This window comes from Hemitrygon akajei, chromosome 6 (genome assembly GCF_048418815.1).
Source record: "Hemitrygon akajei chromosome 6, sHemAka1.3, whole genome shotgun sequence".
In the NCBI taxonomy this organism is placed as follows: domain Eukaryota; kingdom Metazoa; phylum Chordata; class Chondrichthyes; order Myliobatiformes; family Dasyatidae; genus Hemitrygon; species Hemitrygon akajei.
In genome coordinates, this window is record NC_133129.1 from 121,815,569 (window position 1) to 121,831,803 (window position 16,235).

A 16,235-nucleotide genomic window follows, 5' to 3' on the forward strand; every position below is an offset into this window, starting at 1 on the left:
TCACATGAATTTGAGGAAGATAGAGGGATATGGACATTGTGCAGGTAGGAGGAATTAGTTTCTGGGGTTTTTTTGATTTACTTTTTAGCCAGTTTGGCACAACATTGTGGTCGGAAGAGGCTGTTCCTGGGCTGTACTGTTCGATGTTCTATGTAACAGGCTACCTGTTAGAACACAGAAGGAATCCACTCAGCCCACATCTGATCCCAGCAGTCAGGCCCCTTAACCCTCTCTTTATAATCTGTATCTACCTGCACCTCACATCCCCATCAATTTTACGTTATTCCAGCTCAATGCACCGTGTAATAATTTGATCTGTATATCCCGTATGCGAGGCAAGCTTTTCACCCTTTCTTGATACACATGACAATAACAATGCAATACCAATTCTTTTCCCAATTAAACGAGGGTTTAATTCGTCAGCTGAGAAGCCCACTAACAATCATACCATTGGGATGTGGGAGAAAGTGTATACACCACTACAAATACACCTGAGGTCAGGGTCAAACCCGAGTCACTGGAGCTGTGAGATCCTTTCTCTCTGCTTTCCTGATACTTTCCTTTCCAGTTTGTCTTTCTTATCTAGTCATTGAGACACTAGCGAGACCGCAGATGCTATGAATTTGAGGCAACACAAACAATATACTGGCAGAACGCGGCAGCGTGAATGGGCTGAGATCCTTCACCAATCCCGATGAGGGTTTCGACCCAAAGTGCCAACTGTTCATTTCCCACTATAGATGCTGCCCGACCTGCTGAGTTCCTCCAGCATTTTGTGTGTGTGTTACCCTTTTATACCTGGGTCCCTGGGCATGCATGTCCAGGTGACTGTTTACTTTTGGGGCTTGCTTTGTGTGGTTGGCTGTGGATTTAGTATAAAAGACCTTGCTTCATGGCAACTGAGTCTCAGGCTGCTGTCTCTCGTGTAGTCTTTCTTGATATCCCTGAGGAAGTAGTACATGTCACTAAACTGAATTGCGTCAACTATATCGTCCTGACCGTATCTGATTAGCGGGCCCAATTTCAGGATGGAAGTCTTGGAGTCTTGGCTGCTACAATGAGGAGGAGTAAGAGTAAAGCTGGGGGATAAATCATGTTCACAATACTGTGGAACAAAGAATTATCCACTGGAAAAAAAAGCTGTACTTTCTATGAAAAAGAACGAACATTATTTGTAAAGAATATGCAATTGCTTTGCAAATGGACAAGGCATCCCAAGTGGTGCTCTTGCTAAGGTATCAAGTTTAGGAGTATGAAAGAGTATAAAGCCTCCATGTTGGGAGGAACACTAGTCAGGCATCTCAATGGTATTTTACTTATTTATTTGCTTATTGAGATCCATCACAGAATAGGCCCTTCCGGCCTCTCAAACTCTGCCACCCAACAATCCCCCAGTTTTAACCCTAGCCTAATCATGGGACAATTTGCAATGACTGATCGACCTAGCAACCGATATGTCTTTGGACTGTGGGAGAAAACTGGAGCACCCAGAGGAAGCCCACACAGTCATGGGGAGTACATACAAACTCCTTACAATCAGCAGTGGGAATTGAACCTGGGGTGTGAAGCAATATCAATGGAAAGAGATTTCTTACAAAGGAATTTTGTAGGATGGAAAATGGCTTGAGGACAGTAGTCCCAAGGTTACTCTGTACAACACACCGGACTGACTGTGCAGAAAGAGATCAGCCAGTATGGGTAGAACAAATAGTTCACAAGAGTGAGTGCTGGATTCCCAGGATATTGGGCATGACTGAGCTTTTAATTGGAAAAGTTGGACAGGCAGAAAAAAAGTCCCTAAAGCTAACAAAAATAAATTTAAAAAGAATGTATGTAAATTACTTCGGAAGTTTTCAAACAAGGTGAATGAATCAAATTCTTAAATACAGTGCAATCATGTTCTTAGAGCTTCATTAACCTCCAGTGAGGCCAACGACTGCCTACAAGAACTTCAGATTCAGTTTATTGTCATTTAGAAACCACAAAAGTAATGCAGTTAAAAAATGAGACAACATCCCTCCAGAATGATATCACAAAAACACATGACAAAACAGACTACACCAGAAAATCCACGTAATGTTTGGCAATCCCCAATCCAGAGTCTGGAGAGGCTGCTGCGTATTAATATCGCGCTACCGTCTAACGCGTTCCCCGGAAAGGAGCTCCAAATCCACCAGACAAAACAAGACCAAAACCTAAAGCTACAAGACATGCACAAAACCACATATATATAACATATAGTTACAACAATGCAAACAATAGCATAATTGATAAAAAACAGACCATGGGCACAGTAAAAATAGTCCAAAGATGTTAAAGGACTATAAGTTTGAAAGAAACCACCACACAGTTTCCACAAGTCCTCAGGGTCCCGATTGACTTGTCATCTCATGCTGGCGGCAGAAGGGAATACCCCCGCTATGGACTTCCACGGCGCCACCCAACTCAGCCTCGCAGACGCAGCACACACTGAAAGCGACCTGACCGCAGCGAACTCCGAGTCCGTCGAACCTCCGAGCCTCCGACCATCCCCTCCGGCACAGCTTCTCCGAGCACCATCCTCTGCTGAGCGTATTAAGACGCCCCCGCCAACGGCCATTGGCAACGCGACCCCGAGGACTGGGGGCCTGTTCTTCCCAGCAGAGACCCAGACCTCACAGCAGCAGCAGCAACAAAGAAGTTCTTCCTGGAGATTTTCAGATGTTCCTCCGTGCTCCCACGTCCATTTTTCATCCGATTATGATTACGCACGGCACCCCGCTTCACAAATAACAGATAATCAGCTCTGGAGTGGCCGCTGCAAGCTGTGTCGCGCCGCCATCTTGGATTGCACAATTCAAAAAGGATGCATTGGACAGGAAGGGAGCAGTAGTAAGTAAATGCATGTAGTTGGCATGGTACTGGATAAACCTCCCAATCTGGAATTAAAGCTAAATTGTAAGCATCCAATGTCTTTAGTTTTCTCACAACTGATCAGTAATTTATGTCTGTACATTCAGATATAACCCAGTGACATACAACACCTCGGACCTTATTAGTAACTACTGCCGGAATCCAAATAACAGCCAGAGTGGACCATGGTGCTACACTAAGGACCCAAAAGTGAAAATGGAACTGTGCTATATTCCTCGCTGTGGTGGGTTTCACTTTTTTTATTTTGTTTCCTTAGATATATCCCAGTCTGTAAAATGTGCATTTTTGTGACCATTGTATGTACCTTAACTTATGTTATTACAGAGATATCTTAACATAGATAGGTAAAATTCTGAAGCAGAGTAGAGTTATATCACTACACTTGTAGTCATAAACAAGGTAATTTTTGACTGTGGTTAGTAAAGTTTCGGTCCTTTGGGAGTGCAGGCACATACCTAGAATGATTAGCAGAAATTGCTGTCCAGAACAGACCAGTTAATTCCATATACAACAAATATTGCCTTACATAAGAGAATGATGTTTCTGCTGGTTGTTGAAATACTTCCTTACTCGACATGCTTATTTCATTTAATTTAAGTAAATCTATTTTTTCCCTTAGCCATTCCAAAACGAAGGAAGGCATGAGTCACTCCATTACAAGCAGTCATCCATTCCTTGTCTGAGTTCACCATGTGGAGACGGAAAACCTATTGGATTAGATTCCATTGGGATTATAGAATTGGGTCCCAGTCAGGCTCAATACTGTTCCCACCCAACATTCAGACACAACTGGTTTGAGAGAGGCTGCTGGAACATAATTAGGTTTACACATCCTATATAACTTCTGCCCTGCCACTCTGACATTTATCCCAGAGATGCTGAGTCCTGCCTTTTGCTCTTCTGACTCAGAGCATTTTGCAGAGGACTGACCTGCGACCTTCTCGTACCTCCTTTAGAAATCGTGCTGTTAAGCTATTGATATAAGGGAATGGAATCAGCATTTTCCCGTGCGCATTGAATCCCCAGTAGGTGTTATTATACTGCATTAAACAGGGTAGGCAGTGAAGGTGACTGGCTTGCCCGTGTTCCTTCTCACCAAGTTTCTTGATCTCTAGCTACATTTTAAGATGGATTCAACCAGCTGAAGATTTTCATGCGCTGGCCATTTAGACAAATCAAAGCCTTGGTGAGGACAACAGTGAGCAGTCTCACAATAGATTTGGTTTACAATGAGATTCCATTTTCTGCAGGGTCATAGAAACATTATGGAAGCAGGCGGTTATACCCATGCAGTACACGATAACCACTGAGCACCCATTTTTGCACTGCTGTATGTGGCCACACTGGGAACATGCAAACTCCACACAGACAGCACCGTGGAGACAGCAGCTTTGCTAATAGGTTACTGTGCTGTCCGTCTCAAGGCTAGGAATGTTCAGTTGGATCTTACAGATTTTTGCTTTAAACTTTAGGTGAACCATTCAAACCGTTGCCAACTCTGCTCCCAGAAGAAAAGCCAGCTACTGATTGTGTTCCAAATCAAGGAAGAGGCTACACAGGAACGTTGAACAAAACCATAAGTGGAAGATATTGCCAGGCTTGGAGCTCACAATCTCCTCACAAGCACAATTATACCAAACAAAACTATCCCACAGCAGGTTTGGAAGCGAACTATTGCAGGAATCCAGATGATGACGACGAAGGTGTATGGTGTTATACCACTGACCGGAACGCAGAAACGGAGTACTGTGAACTTAACTACTGTGGTAAGTTGGTTGGTGGTTCAGTTTGGGAACCTAGCATTGACAACAATGCCCTGTCAGTTTTGTGTAATAATGCATACTACTTGTAGGAATACAGGGAGTTACATTATAAGTCGATGATAATCGGTGACAAGTTAAAGATTGTGTAGTGTCAGAGGAAATACTACATTATGCTTTTGAGATCAAGAGAATTGTGTAGAAAGGGATTTGAGGTCTATTTCATTGACCTCCTTGAGAGACGACTGGTATTTAACAATAACAGGGTTGTTGAGAGTCAGTCATCAAATGATCAAAAAGTGTTTGAAATGTTTGTAAATGCAATGAATCTCAGGAATTTTCTGCTCTGGAGGATGGTAGAGACTAGATCATTGAGTGCATTTAAAGAGGAAGGTACTACATTTTGAAGGATCAGGTTATTGAGGGTTTTGAGGAACTGGCACAGAGAGGAGATGAAGCTCTGGGTAGATCAGCCAAGATCATATTGAATGGAGGGGCAAGCTTGAGGGGCCAAGTGGCCTTCTGCTCCTGCTCCTGTTTTCCCATGTTCTTATCTGAGCACTGTGCTCTCTGCAAGAACCTACAAATCATGCCATTGAATATTTATAAGGTAAACAAAGAGAAGTCAAAGGTTTATTGACAACTAAGTTCATATGAACCTAAGGGTAAATCAAAGGAAAATGTTGGAAACACACAACATTTCAATGGGCATGTGCACTGCAACAGACATATTAATGATTGAGCTCAGAACCAGTCATGTGGAGAATGAAAAGAGCCCGATTACTAAAATCATTCTTGAGCCTTCTCTGTTGTTTATTGTAGCAGCCGATTGTCCATCCCAAGTCCACCTTCCTACCTGATATTATTGGAGGAGATAACAAAGAATTCTTTGGAATTCTCTACCCAAGATGGCTGCCAGTGATTGGTCATTTTATTGGCAATCAGCTAAATCTGTAGCGACAGATCTACACGTAATTGAGTAGGGTCTCACAAGCTCTAAGTCTGCAGTTTTTCCTTAAGGTGGAATAAGCAATGATATCTCAACAGCAGATAGTCTGTCCATAAAGCAGAGAGGAGGAGGAGTGAATTTATTATTGGGAGCCCTTTTTAATTCTTTTGTGACTCTTGAGCTGATTACACATGTCAATAATTTCTTCATAATCTGTGGTATTTTACTCCCCTCTTTTTCAATTAAAATAGTTACCATTTATTCAGTTTTTGTTCTGTTTGTCCAACTATGAAGAATTCCAAACATTCATAGGCCCCCCTCCCCCCACCCCCAACTCTGATCCCAAATGTCTTTTCCCAGGTATTCACAACATCTGGCCAAATTGTCTTTGCTAACTTTCAGGCCTGCCCCTTACCCATATCATTTAAAAAAAAAACTTTTGGCTATAGTTATACTACAAGGATAACTCCTTTCTAAGTTTCAAAGATTCACAGCCCTCCCCCCCACCCCAGCTCTGACCCCACGTTTCTTTCTGACCATTAGACGATCATGAGAATCCATTTGAACCGCCAACATTGGAAGAACTAGAGGCCCAGAGTACATTCGCTGGTCGAACAACTAAGACTGAGTACGTGACCTCATTCAATCCAGCACATTTTGGTAACGGAGAAAGTGGTAAGTTCAGATCGCTTTTTATCACTGATTTGTTACAAGAATCACCTAATGTAATAATGACCAGGGAGGCACAGAGAGAATCTGTAATTACCAGCAAGTACCTTTATTGTCTCATAGGAAGAACACGTGAACTTACACAATCAAATACCTGAGTGCACATGTACTAGGTTTTCCCCGATCTTCCATGAACAGTCAAAGAATAAAAAATATAATACCAGTTAAAAAGGAGTTCCTGTTGCTGGCCATATGTTACTCACAGTCCCATTTTGAATCTCCACGTGTCCATGCGGCAGCTCACGTCCGTGATGGTGAACCTCCTACCAAGTCATCACTGTCTTCTATGTGAAAAGCTTAGCTTTGATAAGCTTGAATTTCTTACCAATTCAAATATTGCATTCCAGTGTCATTGGCTATTGGTCATGTGTCTGACCTTTAACACCTTTTTATTGGCTCTGCTCCAGGCCAGCATCCATTTATTGCCCTCTTCCCAGCAAGTGACTATCAGTAATTTATGGGTCTTTGTTCTCAATCAGCTTGAATCATGCAGAACAGCTACAGACCACAACAGTATCCAACCAAAGAATACCTTACAAATAACTTTTTATTTGGAAATGATCCCTTGTGCAGCTGATTACCTGAGGCATGATTGTGACTACTTTAAAATTCTGAGTGAGTTTAGCTCACAAAACGGAGAACGAAGTCTCTCCATAAAATGGCAGTCTCCATTCCCCCCCCCCCCCCCATGGCAAGAACAAAGGCAATTGATCTCTCTGCTTCCATTGTCCTTGAGTCATCCAAAATCACTGATCTGTAGACTGTAGCTCTTCCTGTCCAACAGATTAGAATCTGTATAATTAATATACTTCGGAATATAATTTATATAATTGCTTCAGTCAATCTCCCCAGGCCACTGTAGGTCTTTCTGAGGTTGACTGCGTGGTGGCTGAATTGTTTATAAAGCACTGGAATTACCATTGGCTTCTGGTCAGTTCTGGTTGCCTCACTATAGGAGGGATGTGGAAGCATTGGAAAAGGTACAGAGGAGATTTACCAGGATGCTGCCTGGTTTAGAGAGTATGCATTATGATCAGAGATTAAGGGAGCTAGGGCTTTACTCTTTGGAGAGAAGGAGGATGAGAGGAGACATGATAGAGGTGTACAAGATATTAAGAGGAATAAACAGAGTGGACAGCCAGTGCCTCTTCCCCAGGGCACCACTGCTCAGTACAAGAGGACATGGCTTTAAGGTAAGGGGAGGGAAGTTCAAGGGGGATATTAGAGGAAGGTTTTTCACTCAGAGAGTGGTTGGTGTGTGGAATGTACTGCCTGAGTCAGTGGTGGAGGCAGATACACTAGTGAAATTTAAGAGACTACTAGACAGGTATATGGAGGAATTTAAGGTGGGGGGTTATGTGGGAGGCAGGGTTTGAGGGTCAGCACAACATTGTGGGCTGAAGGGTCTGTAATGCGCTGTACTATTCTATGTTCTATGTTCTCTGAAACTGCTGCAGTATAGAAAGCCTGATGTTCAGGATGTATTTTAAAAAGAGTGATGATTAGTCATTGGTTTATTGTTGTCCCATTTATCATGATATAGTAAAAAGATTTCATTTGCATGCCTCCAGGCAGAACATTTCCATACATAAGTACATTGAGGTATTACAAAAAAAGGGGGCAGAAAACCAGATTGCAAACTATAGTTTACAGTTGTAGAAGAAGTGCGTTGCAAGAAGACAAATAAAGTGCAAGTGCTGTGAGATTAGCTCACCTTGGAGTAACAAGAGTGTGATCTGTGTGAGAGCAGGACCATTCAAAAGAGCAAGTCTCATTCTGTGTGGATTTCACTTAGGCCAATAAAAAAATAAGTGAGCTTTAAGCAGAGTAGTCATTGTAGGAGCAGCCATTGTTGGAGTGGGCAGAGTTAGAGAGGGGAACTGAGGCTTCGTCTCAAGAGGCTTCAACGAAAAGAGGCTGAAGCTAAGGTCCTGGAGGCCATTTTGGATCAGCCATTGTAAGAGTGGAACAAGGTAGAAGTCTAAGATCTGAGGATTTGGCTCATGAGGCTTTGGCAAGGAGGCCCAAACAGCAGGTAAGCACAGGCAAAGGTTTGTTTTATATATATATATATATATATATAGTACTTAGTGAAAAAAGTTGATGACCTGGAATCTGAGCTTGAAACATTATGATGCATCAGGGAAGGGGAGAATTACCTGAGCGATATGCTTCAGGAGGCAGTCACACCCATTAGTTTAACTGGTTTAATTTTGGCCTGTAGCCAGGGACAAGAGGTGTGACTGTGAGTGAGGCAGGTAGAAAGATCCAAGAGGTAGTGATGGAAGAGTGCCAGCCCTTGAACTTGCCCAACAGGTCTGAGATTCTCGCTCCCTGTGAACATGAGAGTACAGGGCTGTAGGAAGGATGAGCAACATTGGTGTTGTTCTGGGAGCCATTCAAGAGGGAGTAGAGAAAGAAACTGTAGTTGTAATTGGCAATAGTATAGTCAGAGGAATAGACTCATCTCTCTGTCACAAGGATTAAGAGAACCAAAGACTGTGTTGTCTGTCTGATGCCTGGGTTCAGGACATCTCATTTGACTTGGAGAGAAATTTGCAGTGGGAAGGGATAGATCCAGTTATTGTGGCCCATGTGGGTACCAATAATGTAGGAAGAACAAGGAAAGAGGTTCAGCTGAGGGACTTTGAACAGATAAAGACTAAGTTAAAATGAAGAACCAAAAGGGGAATAATCTCTTGATTGTCATCTGAGTCACATGCAAATTGGCACAGGATTAATAATATCAGCAAAATGTGTGGCTCAAAGATTGTTACAATGGGATGGGCTCCAACTGAATCATCCTGGGACCACGGTCCTGGTGAATTGCATAATTAGGGCTGTGGATAGGGCTATAAATTAGGGTGTTAGTTCTACAGTTGGAAAGTATGGATTAAGTAAATGGGATGGAGAGTGAAGGAAAGGCTATGGAATTCTCCAGAATAAAGAATAAGACAAAATGTTTAGAAAGGGATAAGAACTTAACCTCTAGCAACATTGAGACAAAATTGAAAAGGGTGGTGAATACAGGACTGAAGGAAGGTCTTATATTTGAATGCATACTTCATAAGGTAAATGATCTTGTAGCCAGGTTAGAACTTAGCAGGTATGATGTTGAGGACATCAGAGTCATAGATGATAGAAGATCACAGCTGGGAGCTTAACATCCAAAGATGCAATTCACATCAAAAGGATAGGCAAATGGACAAAGAGGGTGGAATGGCTTTGTTGGTAAAATATGGAATTATATTCTTAGAAAAAAGCAACACAGGATCAGAAGATGTAGAAACCTTGTGTGTGTTGTTAAGAAACTGCAAGGATACAAAAAACCTAAAGGGTTGTATACAGGCCTCCAAACAGTAGCCAGAACGTAGGATACAAATTACAACAGGAGACAGAAAGGGCATGTAAAAAGGGTAATGTTACAGTGGTCATGGGGAATTTCAATATGCAGGTAGATTGGGAAAATCAGGTTGGTGCTGGATCCCAAGAGAAGGAATTTGTAGAATGCCTACTAGATGGCTTTTAGAGCAGCTTGTGGTCAAGACCACTAAGGAAAACTTATCTTCACTTACCTACACTTTCCAATTTCCACAGGGATCACTACCTCCATGATTCCCTTGTCCATCATCTCTCCACACTGATCTCCTTCCCAGCACTTATGCTAGCAAGTAGCAGGAATGCTACACCTCCCCACTACTCGGGGAACCCCAAATAGTTCCTCCAGGTGACTGCTGGTCTCTCAGGGTAATCTGCTTGTGCCTGCTGCTCCTGGTGCAGCCTTCTCTACATTGGTGAGACTTGAAGTAGATTGACGGACTATTTTGTTGAGCACCTTGCTCTATCCATAACAAGCAGGATTTTCCAATGGCCAACTACTTTAATTCCTCAGTTCATTCCCATTCCAATATGTCAGTCCATGGAGTCCTCCATTACCAAGTTGAGGGTACTCTCAGGTAGAAGAAGGAACACCTCATATTCCGTCTGCGTAGCCCCAACGTGATGGCATGAACATGGATTTTTCTAACATAGTAATTTCTATTCCTCCCCCTTCCCTCTTTTCCATTCCTTATTCTGGCTTCCTTTTTACCCTTTCTCTTCTTCTCCCCTACTTATCTTCTTCCTCTGGTACCTCTCCTCCTTCTCTTTCTACCATGGTCCACTCTCCTCTCCTATCACATTCCTTCTTCTTCAGTCTTTTATCTTTACTGACTATTAGCTCCCAGCTTCTCACTTCACCCCCCTTCCCCACCAATCTACCTTCCCCTTCACCTGGTTTCACCAATCATCTTCTAGCTTGTATGCCTTCCCCTCCACCCAACTTTTTATTCTGGCTTCCTACCCCCTTCTTTCCAGTCCTGAGGAAGGGTCTCGGCCTGAAACTTCGGCTCTTTTTTCATCTCCTTATATGAACCAGATTTGATGAGTGAGCTTAAGGAAAAGGAACCCTTAGGAGACAGTAATCATAATATGATAGAATTTATCCCTCAGTTTGAGAGACAGGAATTAAAATATGATTAATTAGTATTACGATGAAGTAAAGGTAACTACAGAGGTATGAGAGAGGAGCTGGCCAAAATTGTTTGGAAGGGCATATTAGTAGGGATGATAGTGGAACAGCTATATCTGGTGTTTCAGGGAGTAATTCGGAAGATTCAGGATCAGTTCATCCCAAAGAAGAAGAAACATTCTAGAGGGAGGATGAGGGAACTGTGGCTGACAAGGGAAAACAAAGACACAATAAACATACAAGAGAGGGCATGCAATATAGCAAAAAATAGTGGGAAGCTAGAGGATTGGGAGCTTTCAATAGCAACAGGAGGCAGCTAAAGAAGCAATAAAGAGGAAAAGAGGAAATATGAAGCTAAGCTAGCCAAAAATATAAAAGAGAATACCAAAAGTGTTTTCAAATATATAAAGAGTAAAAGAAAAGCAGGAGTTGGTTATCGGACCACTGGAAAATTACGGTGAAAAGATAATAATGTGAACAAAAAATGGTGGACTGACTCAACAAATATTTTGCCTCAGACTCCAATGTGGAAGATACCAGCAGGATGTCATACATTCAAGTACTGGGCAGAAGTGAGTGCAGTTGCTAGGGAAAAGGTGCTTGGGAAGTTGAAAGGTCTGAAGGTAGATAAGTCACCAGTACCAGATTGCCTACATCCCAGTGTTCTGAAAGAGGTAGCTGAAGAGTGTGTGGAGGTATTAATAGTGATCTTTCAAGAATCACGGGATTCTGGAATGATTCCAGAGGATGGGAAAATTGCAACTATTAGTCCACTCTTTAAGGAGGGAGGGAGGCAAAAGACAGGAAATTATAGGCTAGTTAGCCTGACTTCAGTGGCTGGGAACATGTTGGAGTCCATTATTAAGGACGAGGTTTCAGGGTACCTGGAGGCACATGATAAAATAGCCCGTAATTAGCATGGTTTCCTTAAAAGAAAATCTTGCCTGACAAATCTGCTGGGATTCTTTGAGGAAATAACAGACAGAATAGACAAAGGAAAGTTAATGGATGTTTTTTACTTGGATTTTCAGAAGGCCCCTGACAAGATACTGCACTTGAGGCTGCATAACAAAATAAGAGCTCATGGTATTACAAGAAAGATCCAAGCATGGAAAGAAGATTGGCTGACTGGCAGGAGGCAAGGAGAGGGAATAAAGGGGGCCTTTTCTGCTTGGCTCTCAGTGGCTAGTGACGTTCCACAGGGGTTGGAGTTGAGTCCACTACTTTTCATGTTACATATTAATGATCTGGATGACAGGATTGATAACTTTTTGGCCAAGTTTGTGGATGATGCTAAGATTGGTGGAGAGTCAGTCTTGGGGAGACTACAGATGGATTTAGACTGATTAGGAGAATGGGCAAAGAAGTGACAAATTGAATACAGTGTAGATAAATGTACGGTCATGCTCTTTGGTAGAAGAATTAAAAGCATCGACTATTTTCTAAACAGGGATCAAATTCAGAAATCAGAGGTGCAAAGGGACTTGGGAACCATTGTGCAGGATTCCCTAAAGGTTAACTTTCAGGATGAGTCAGTGGTAAGGAAGGCAAATGCAATATTAGCATTCATTTCTAGAAGACTAGAATATAAAAGCAAGGATGTAATGCTAAGGTTTAATAAGATATTAGTCAGACCACACTTAAGAGTACTGTGAACAGTTTGGGCCCCGTATCTAAAAACGTGCTGGCACTGGAGAGGGTCCAGAAAAGGTTTTCAAGAATAATTCCAGGAATAAAAGGGTTAATTTATGAGGAGTGTTTGATGGCTCGGCACTTGCATTCGCTGGAATTTAGAAAAATGAGGGGGCATCTCATTGAAGCCTACTGATTATTGAAAGGCCTAGACAGAGTGGACATGGAGAGGACGTCTCCAATAGTAGGAGACATGAGGAACCATGGTGTGCAGCCTCAGAAAGAAGGATGTCCCTGTAGGACAGAGATGAGGAGAGATTTCTTTAGCGAGATTGTGATGAATCTGTGGAATTCATTACCACAGATGGCTGTGAAAGCCAGGTTATTCGATAGTTTAAAATGGAGGTTGTTAAGTTCCTGATTAGTGAGGATGTCAAAGGTTATAGAGAGAAGGCAGCAGAATGGGGTTGAGGGAAAATAAATCTGCCATGATCAAAGGGCGGAGCATATTTGATGGGCCAAATGGTCTAATTCTGCTCCTCTGTCTTATGGCTTTATGGAAAGGTCAAGAGCTCTACTGTATAAGAGGTCCATTCAAGACTCATTTTACAGTGGAATAGAAGCTGCCCTTGAGCCTGGTAGTGTATACGTTCTTAGGCTTTTTGTATCTTCTTCTTAGTTGGTGGGGGAAGAAGAGAAAATTGCTGGGATGGGAGGGAACCTTGATTTTGCTGGCATCTTTCCCAGGGCAAAAGGGAGTGTAGATAGACTGTAGAAGTGTAAGCATATGAGAACTATACAGTAAACGTGTAATAGGAAGCAAACTGGAAAGATCATTATAGGAAGTGTTTGGCACCTCCTATACAACTCATGATCAACCAGTTAGAGAAGCCACCAGACTGCTTTGCATATTAGAGTGTGCACTGCGTTCTCTCAGCTATTTAATCTCGCCTTTGTCTCATGAATTGGTACCAGAATCCATCTAATATACCCTCATTCTACTGGGTTAATTCCCACTTTATCTACAGCTAGATCAACAGTGTCCTTTGCTTAATGTTTCTGAGACTGCTAGATTAACTCCCACTATTGACATTAATCTACCCATTGATTACTGGGTTAGCACCAACTTTCTTCTTTATCTACACTTAAACCAATGGGTTAACTCCAACTCCCTTTATTGTTTACTCTAAACTGCCACAATTCTCCCATATACCTTTGGGTTACCTCTATTCCCAGTTTAATCAGTTTTTATGTGAGTGAAATAAATCTAATTCACGATTTAATCTATCTTCACACGAGATTAATTCATTGCTGGAGATGCTTAGTCTGCCCCTTGACTGACAGGCTAACTCCTGCTCTCAGCTTTATCTATACATAGATGGTTGTTTTAGATCGAACTCTACTACCGGTACTTAATCTCCCTTTAGACTAGTGGCTTAACTCCGACCCACACGCTAATCTGTGTTTATGTTGATGAGTCAACTTCCATACTCTAAATAGTTGTCATTTAGACTGGTGAGTGAATTTTCCATTGTTACTTAATCTGCACTTCTGCTTGTTGGCTAACTCCAACCTCTTAAACAATCCTCATACAAATGGGTTAACGCAAACTCTCAATTTATATTTAAATAAATACGTCATTACCCATTTCTTGCTAAAGCTGTTCTTAAATTGTGGCAGTAATGTCCACTCAATGCCAATCCTCTGGATAATCTATTTTTAGCCTGGTGGGTTCAATCCCATCTCTGACATCCCTGACTCTAAAACTAGTGGTGTATCGGTCACTCATCGCTTGATCTATCCTAGGTTAACCCCCCAACTCTCTACTTAAATTATCATAGAACACTGTATTTTATCCCACCTTCTGCAAAATCTACCCTTAGACAGATAAAATAATATCCTCTTTGTGCTTAATCTGCCTTTATTCCAGTGAATAAACCCCTTTACTTTATCGACCTTAAGGCTAATAGGTTAACTCTCTGTAATGGGCAGAGTTAATCAGCCCCTGAAGTCCCAAACAATCAGGGTGTCCAGGAGATGTCATAATGAGCACACAAGCACCAAGTAACTTAGGCCTAATTTATTATCAAAAAATAGAAAGCACACATAAACCACACAAAATACTATGTATCTTCCACAAAGATTTCTGGGCTCACGGTTTGTAATCTCCACTTGATTGTTGCTGTTGTCCGAAGACTTGATCATCGCTGTCATCGGGAGAACTCCGAATTCCAAATCATGAAATCACTCTGGATCCATCTTAAGCAGCAATGACCGTGATTCAATAAGGGTCAATAACTCTACTAGGTGCTTTTTATAGACAACCCTACAGTATCAGGGTCATCGAGGAGCAGATAGGAAGACAATTTCTGCAAAGGTGTAATAATAACAGGGTTGTTGTGGTGGGAGATTTTAAATTCCCAAATATTGATTGGCATCTCCCTAGAGTGAGGGGTTCAGATGGACTGGAGTTTGTTTGGTGTGTTCAAGAAGGTTTCTTGACACAATATGTAGATAAGCCTACAAGAGGAGAGGCTGTACTTGATCTGGTATTGGGAAATGAATCTGGTCAGGTGTCAGGTTTCTCAGTGGGAGAGCATTTTGGAGATAGTGATCACAATTCTATCTCCTTTACCATAGCATTAGAGAGAGATAGGAACAGACCAGTTAGGGAAACGTTTAATTGGAGTAAGAGGGAATATGAGGCTATTAGTAGCATAAATTGGGAACCGATGTTCTCAGGGAAATGTACGGAAGAAATGGGGCAAATGTTCAGGGGATATTTGCGTGGTGGTCTGTGTAGGTACATTCCAATGAGACAGGGAAAGGATGGTAGGGTACAGGAACCATGGTGTACAAAGACTGTTGAAAATCTAGTCAAGAAGAAAAGAAAAGCTTATGAAAGGTTCAAAAAACTAGGTAATGATAGAGATCTAGAAGATTATAAGGCTAGCAGGAAGGAGCTTAAGAATGAAATTATGAGAGACAGAAGGGGCCATGAGAAGGTCCTGGCGGACAGGATTAAGGAAAACCCCAAAGCATTATACAAGTATGTGAAGAGCAAGAGGATAAGACGTGAGATATTAGGACCAATCAAGTGTGACAGTGGAAAAGCATGTATGGAACCGGAGGAGACAGCAGAGGTACTTAATGAATACTTTGCTTCAGTATTCACTGTGGAGCAGGATCTTGGTGATTGTAGTGATGACTTGCAGTGGACAGAAAAGCTTGAGCAATAGATATTAAGGAAGAGGATGTGCTGGAGCTTTTGGAAAGCATCAAGTTGGTTAAGACACTGGGACCGGATGAGATGTACCCCAGGCTACTGTGGGAAGTAAGGGAGGGGATTGCTGAGCCTCTGGCGATGATCTTTGCATCATCAATGAGGACAGGAGAGGTTCTGGAGGATTCCGGATGTTGTTCCCTTATTCAAGAAAGGGAGTAGAGATAGTCCAGGAAATTATAGACCAGTGAGTCTTATTTCAGTGATTGGTAAGTTGATGGAGAAGATCCTGAGAGGCAGGATTTATGAACATATGGAGAGGCATAATATGATTAGGAATAGTCAGCATGACTTTGTGAAAGGCAGGTCATGCCTTACAAACTTGATTGAATTTTTTGAGGATGTGACTAAACACATTGATGAAGTAGAGCTGTAGTGCATATGGATTTCAGCAAGGCATTTGATAAGGTACCCCATGCAAGGCTTTTTGAGAAAGTAAGGAGGCATGGGATCCAAGGG

General features: G+C 42.1%; 1 protein-coding gene across 1 annotated transcript in view; it reads left to right on the forward strand.

The window, feature by feature from the left end:
* Positions 1-16,235, forward strand: part of f2 (coagulation factor II (thrombin)) — a 95,840-nt gene that overhangs the window by 37,990 nt on the left and 41,615 nt on the right. Inside the window, exons 6-8 of the mRNA XM_073049156.1 lie at positions 3,000-3,136; positions 4,386-4,679; positions 6,166-6,297. Of these exons, the coding sequence (XP_072905257.1) occupies positions 3,000-3,136; positions 4,386-4,679; positions 6,166-6,297 (563 nt within the window). The remainder of the gene's footprint in view (positions 1-2,999; positions 3,137-4,385; positions 4,680-6,165; positions 6,298-16,235) is intronic.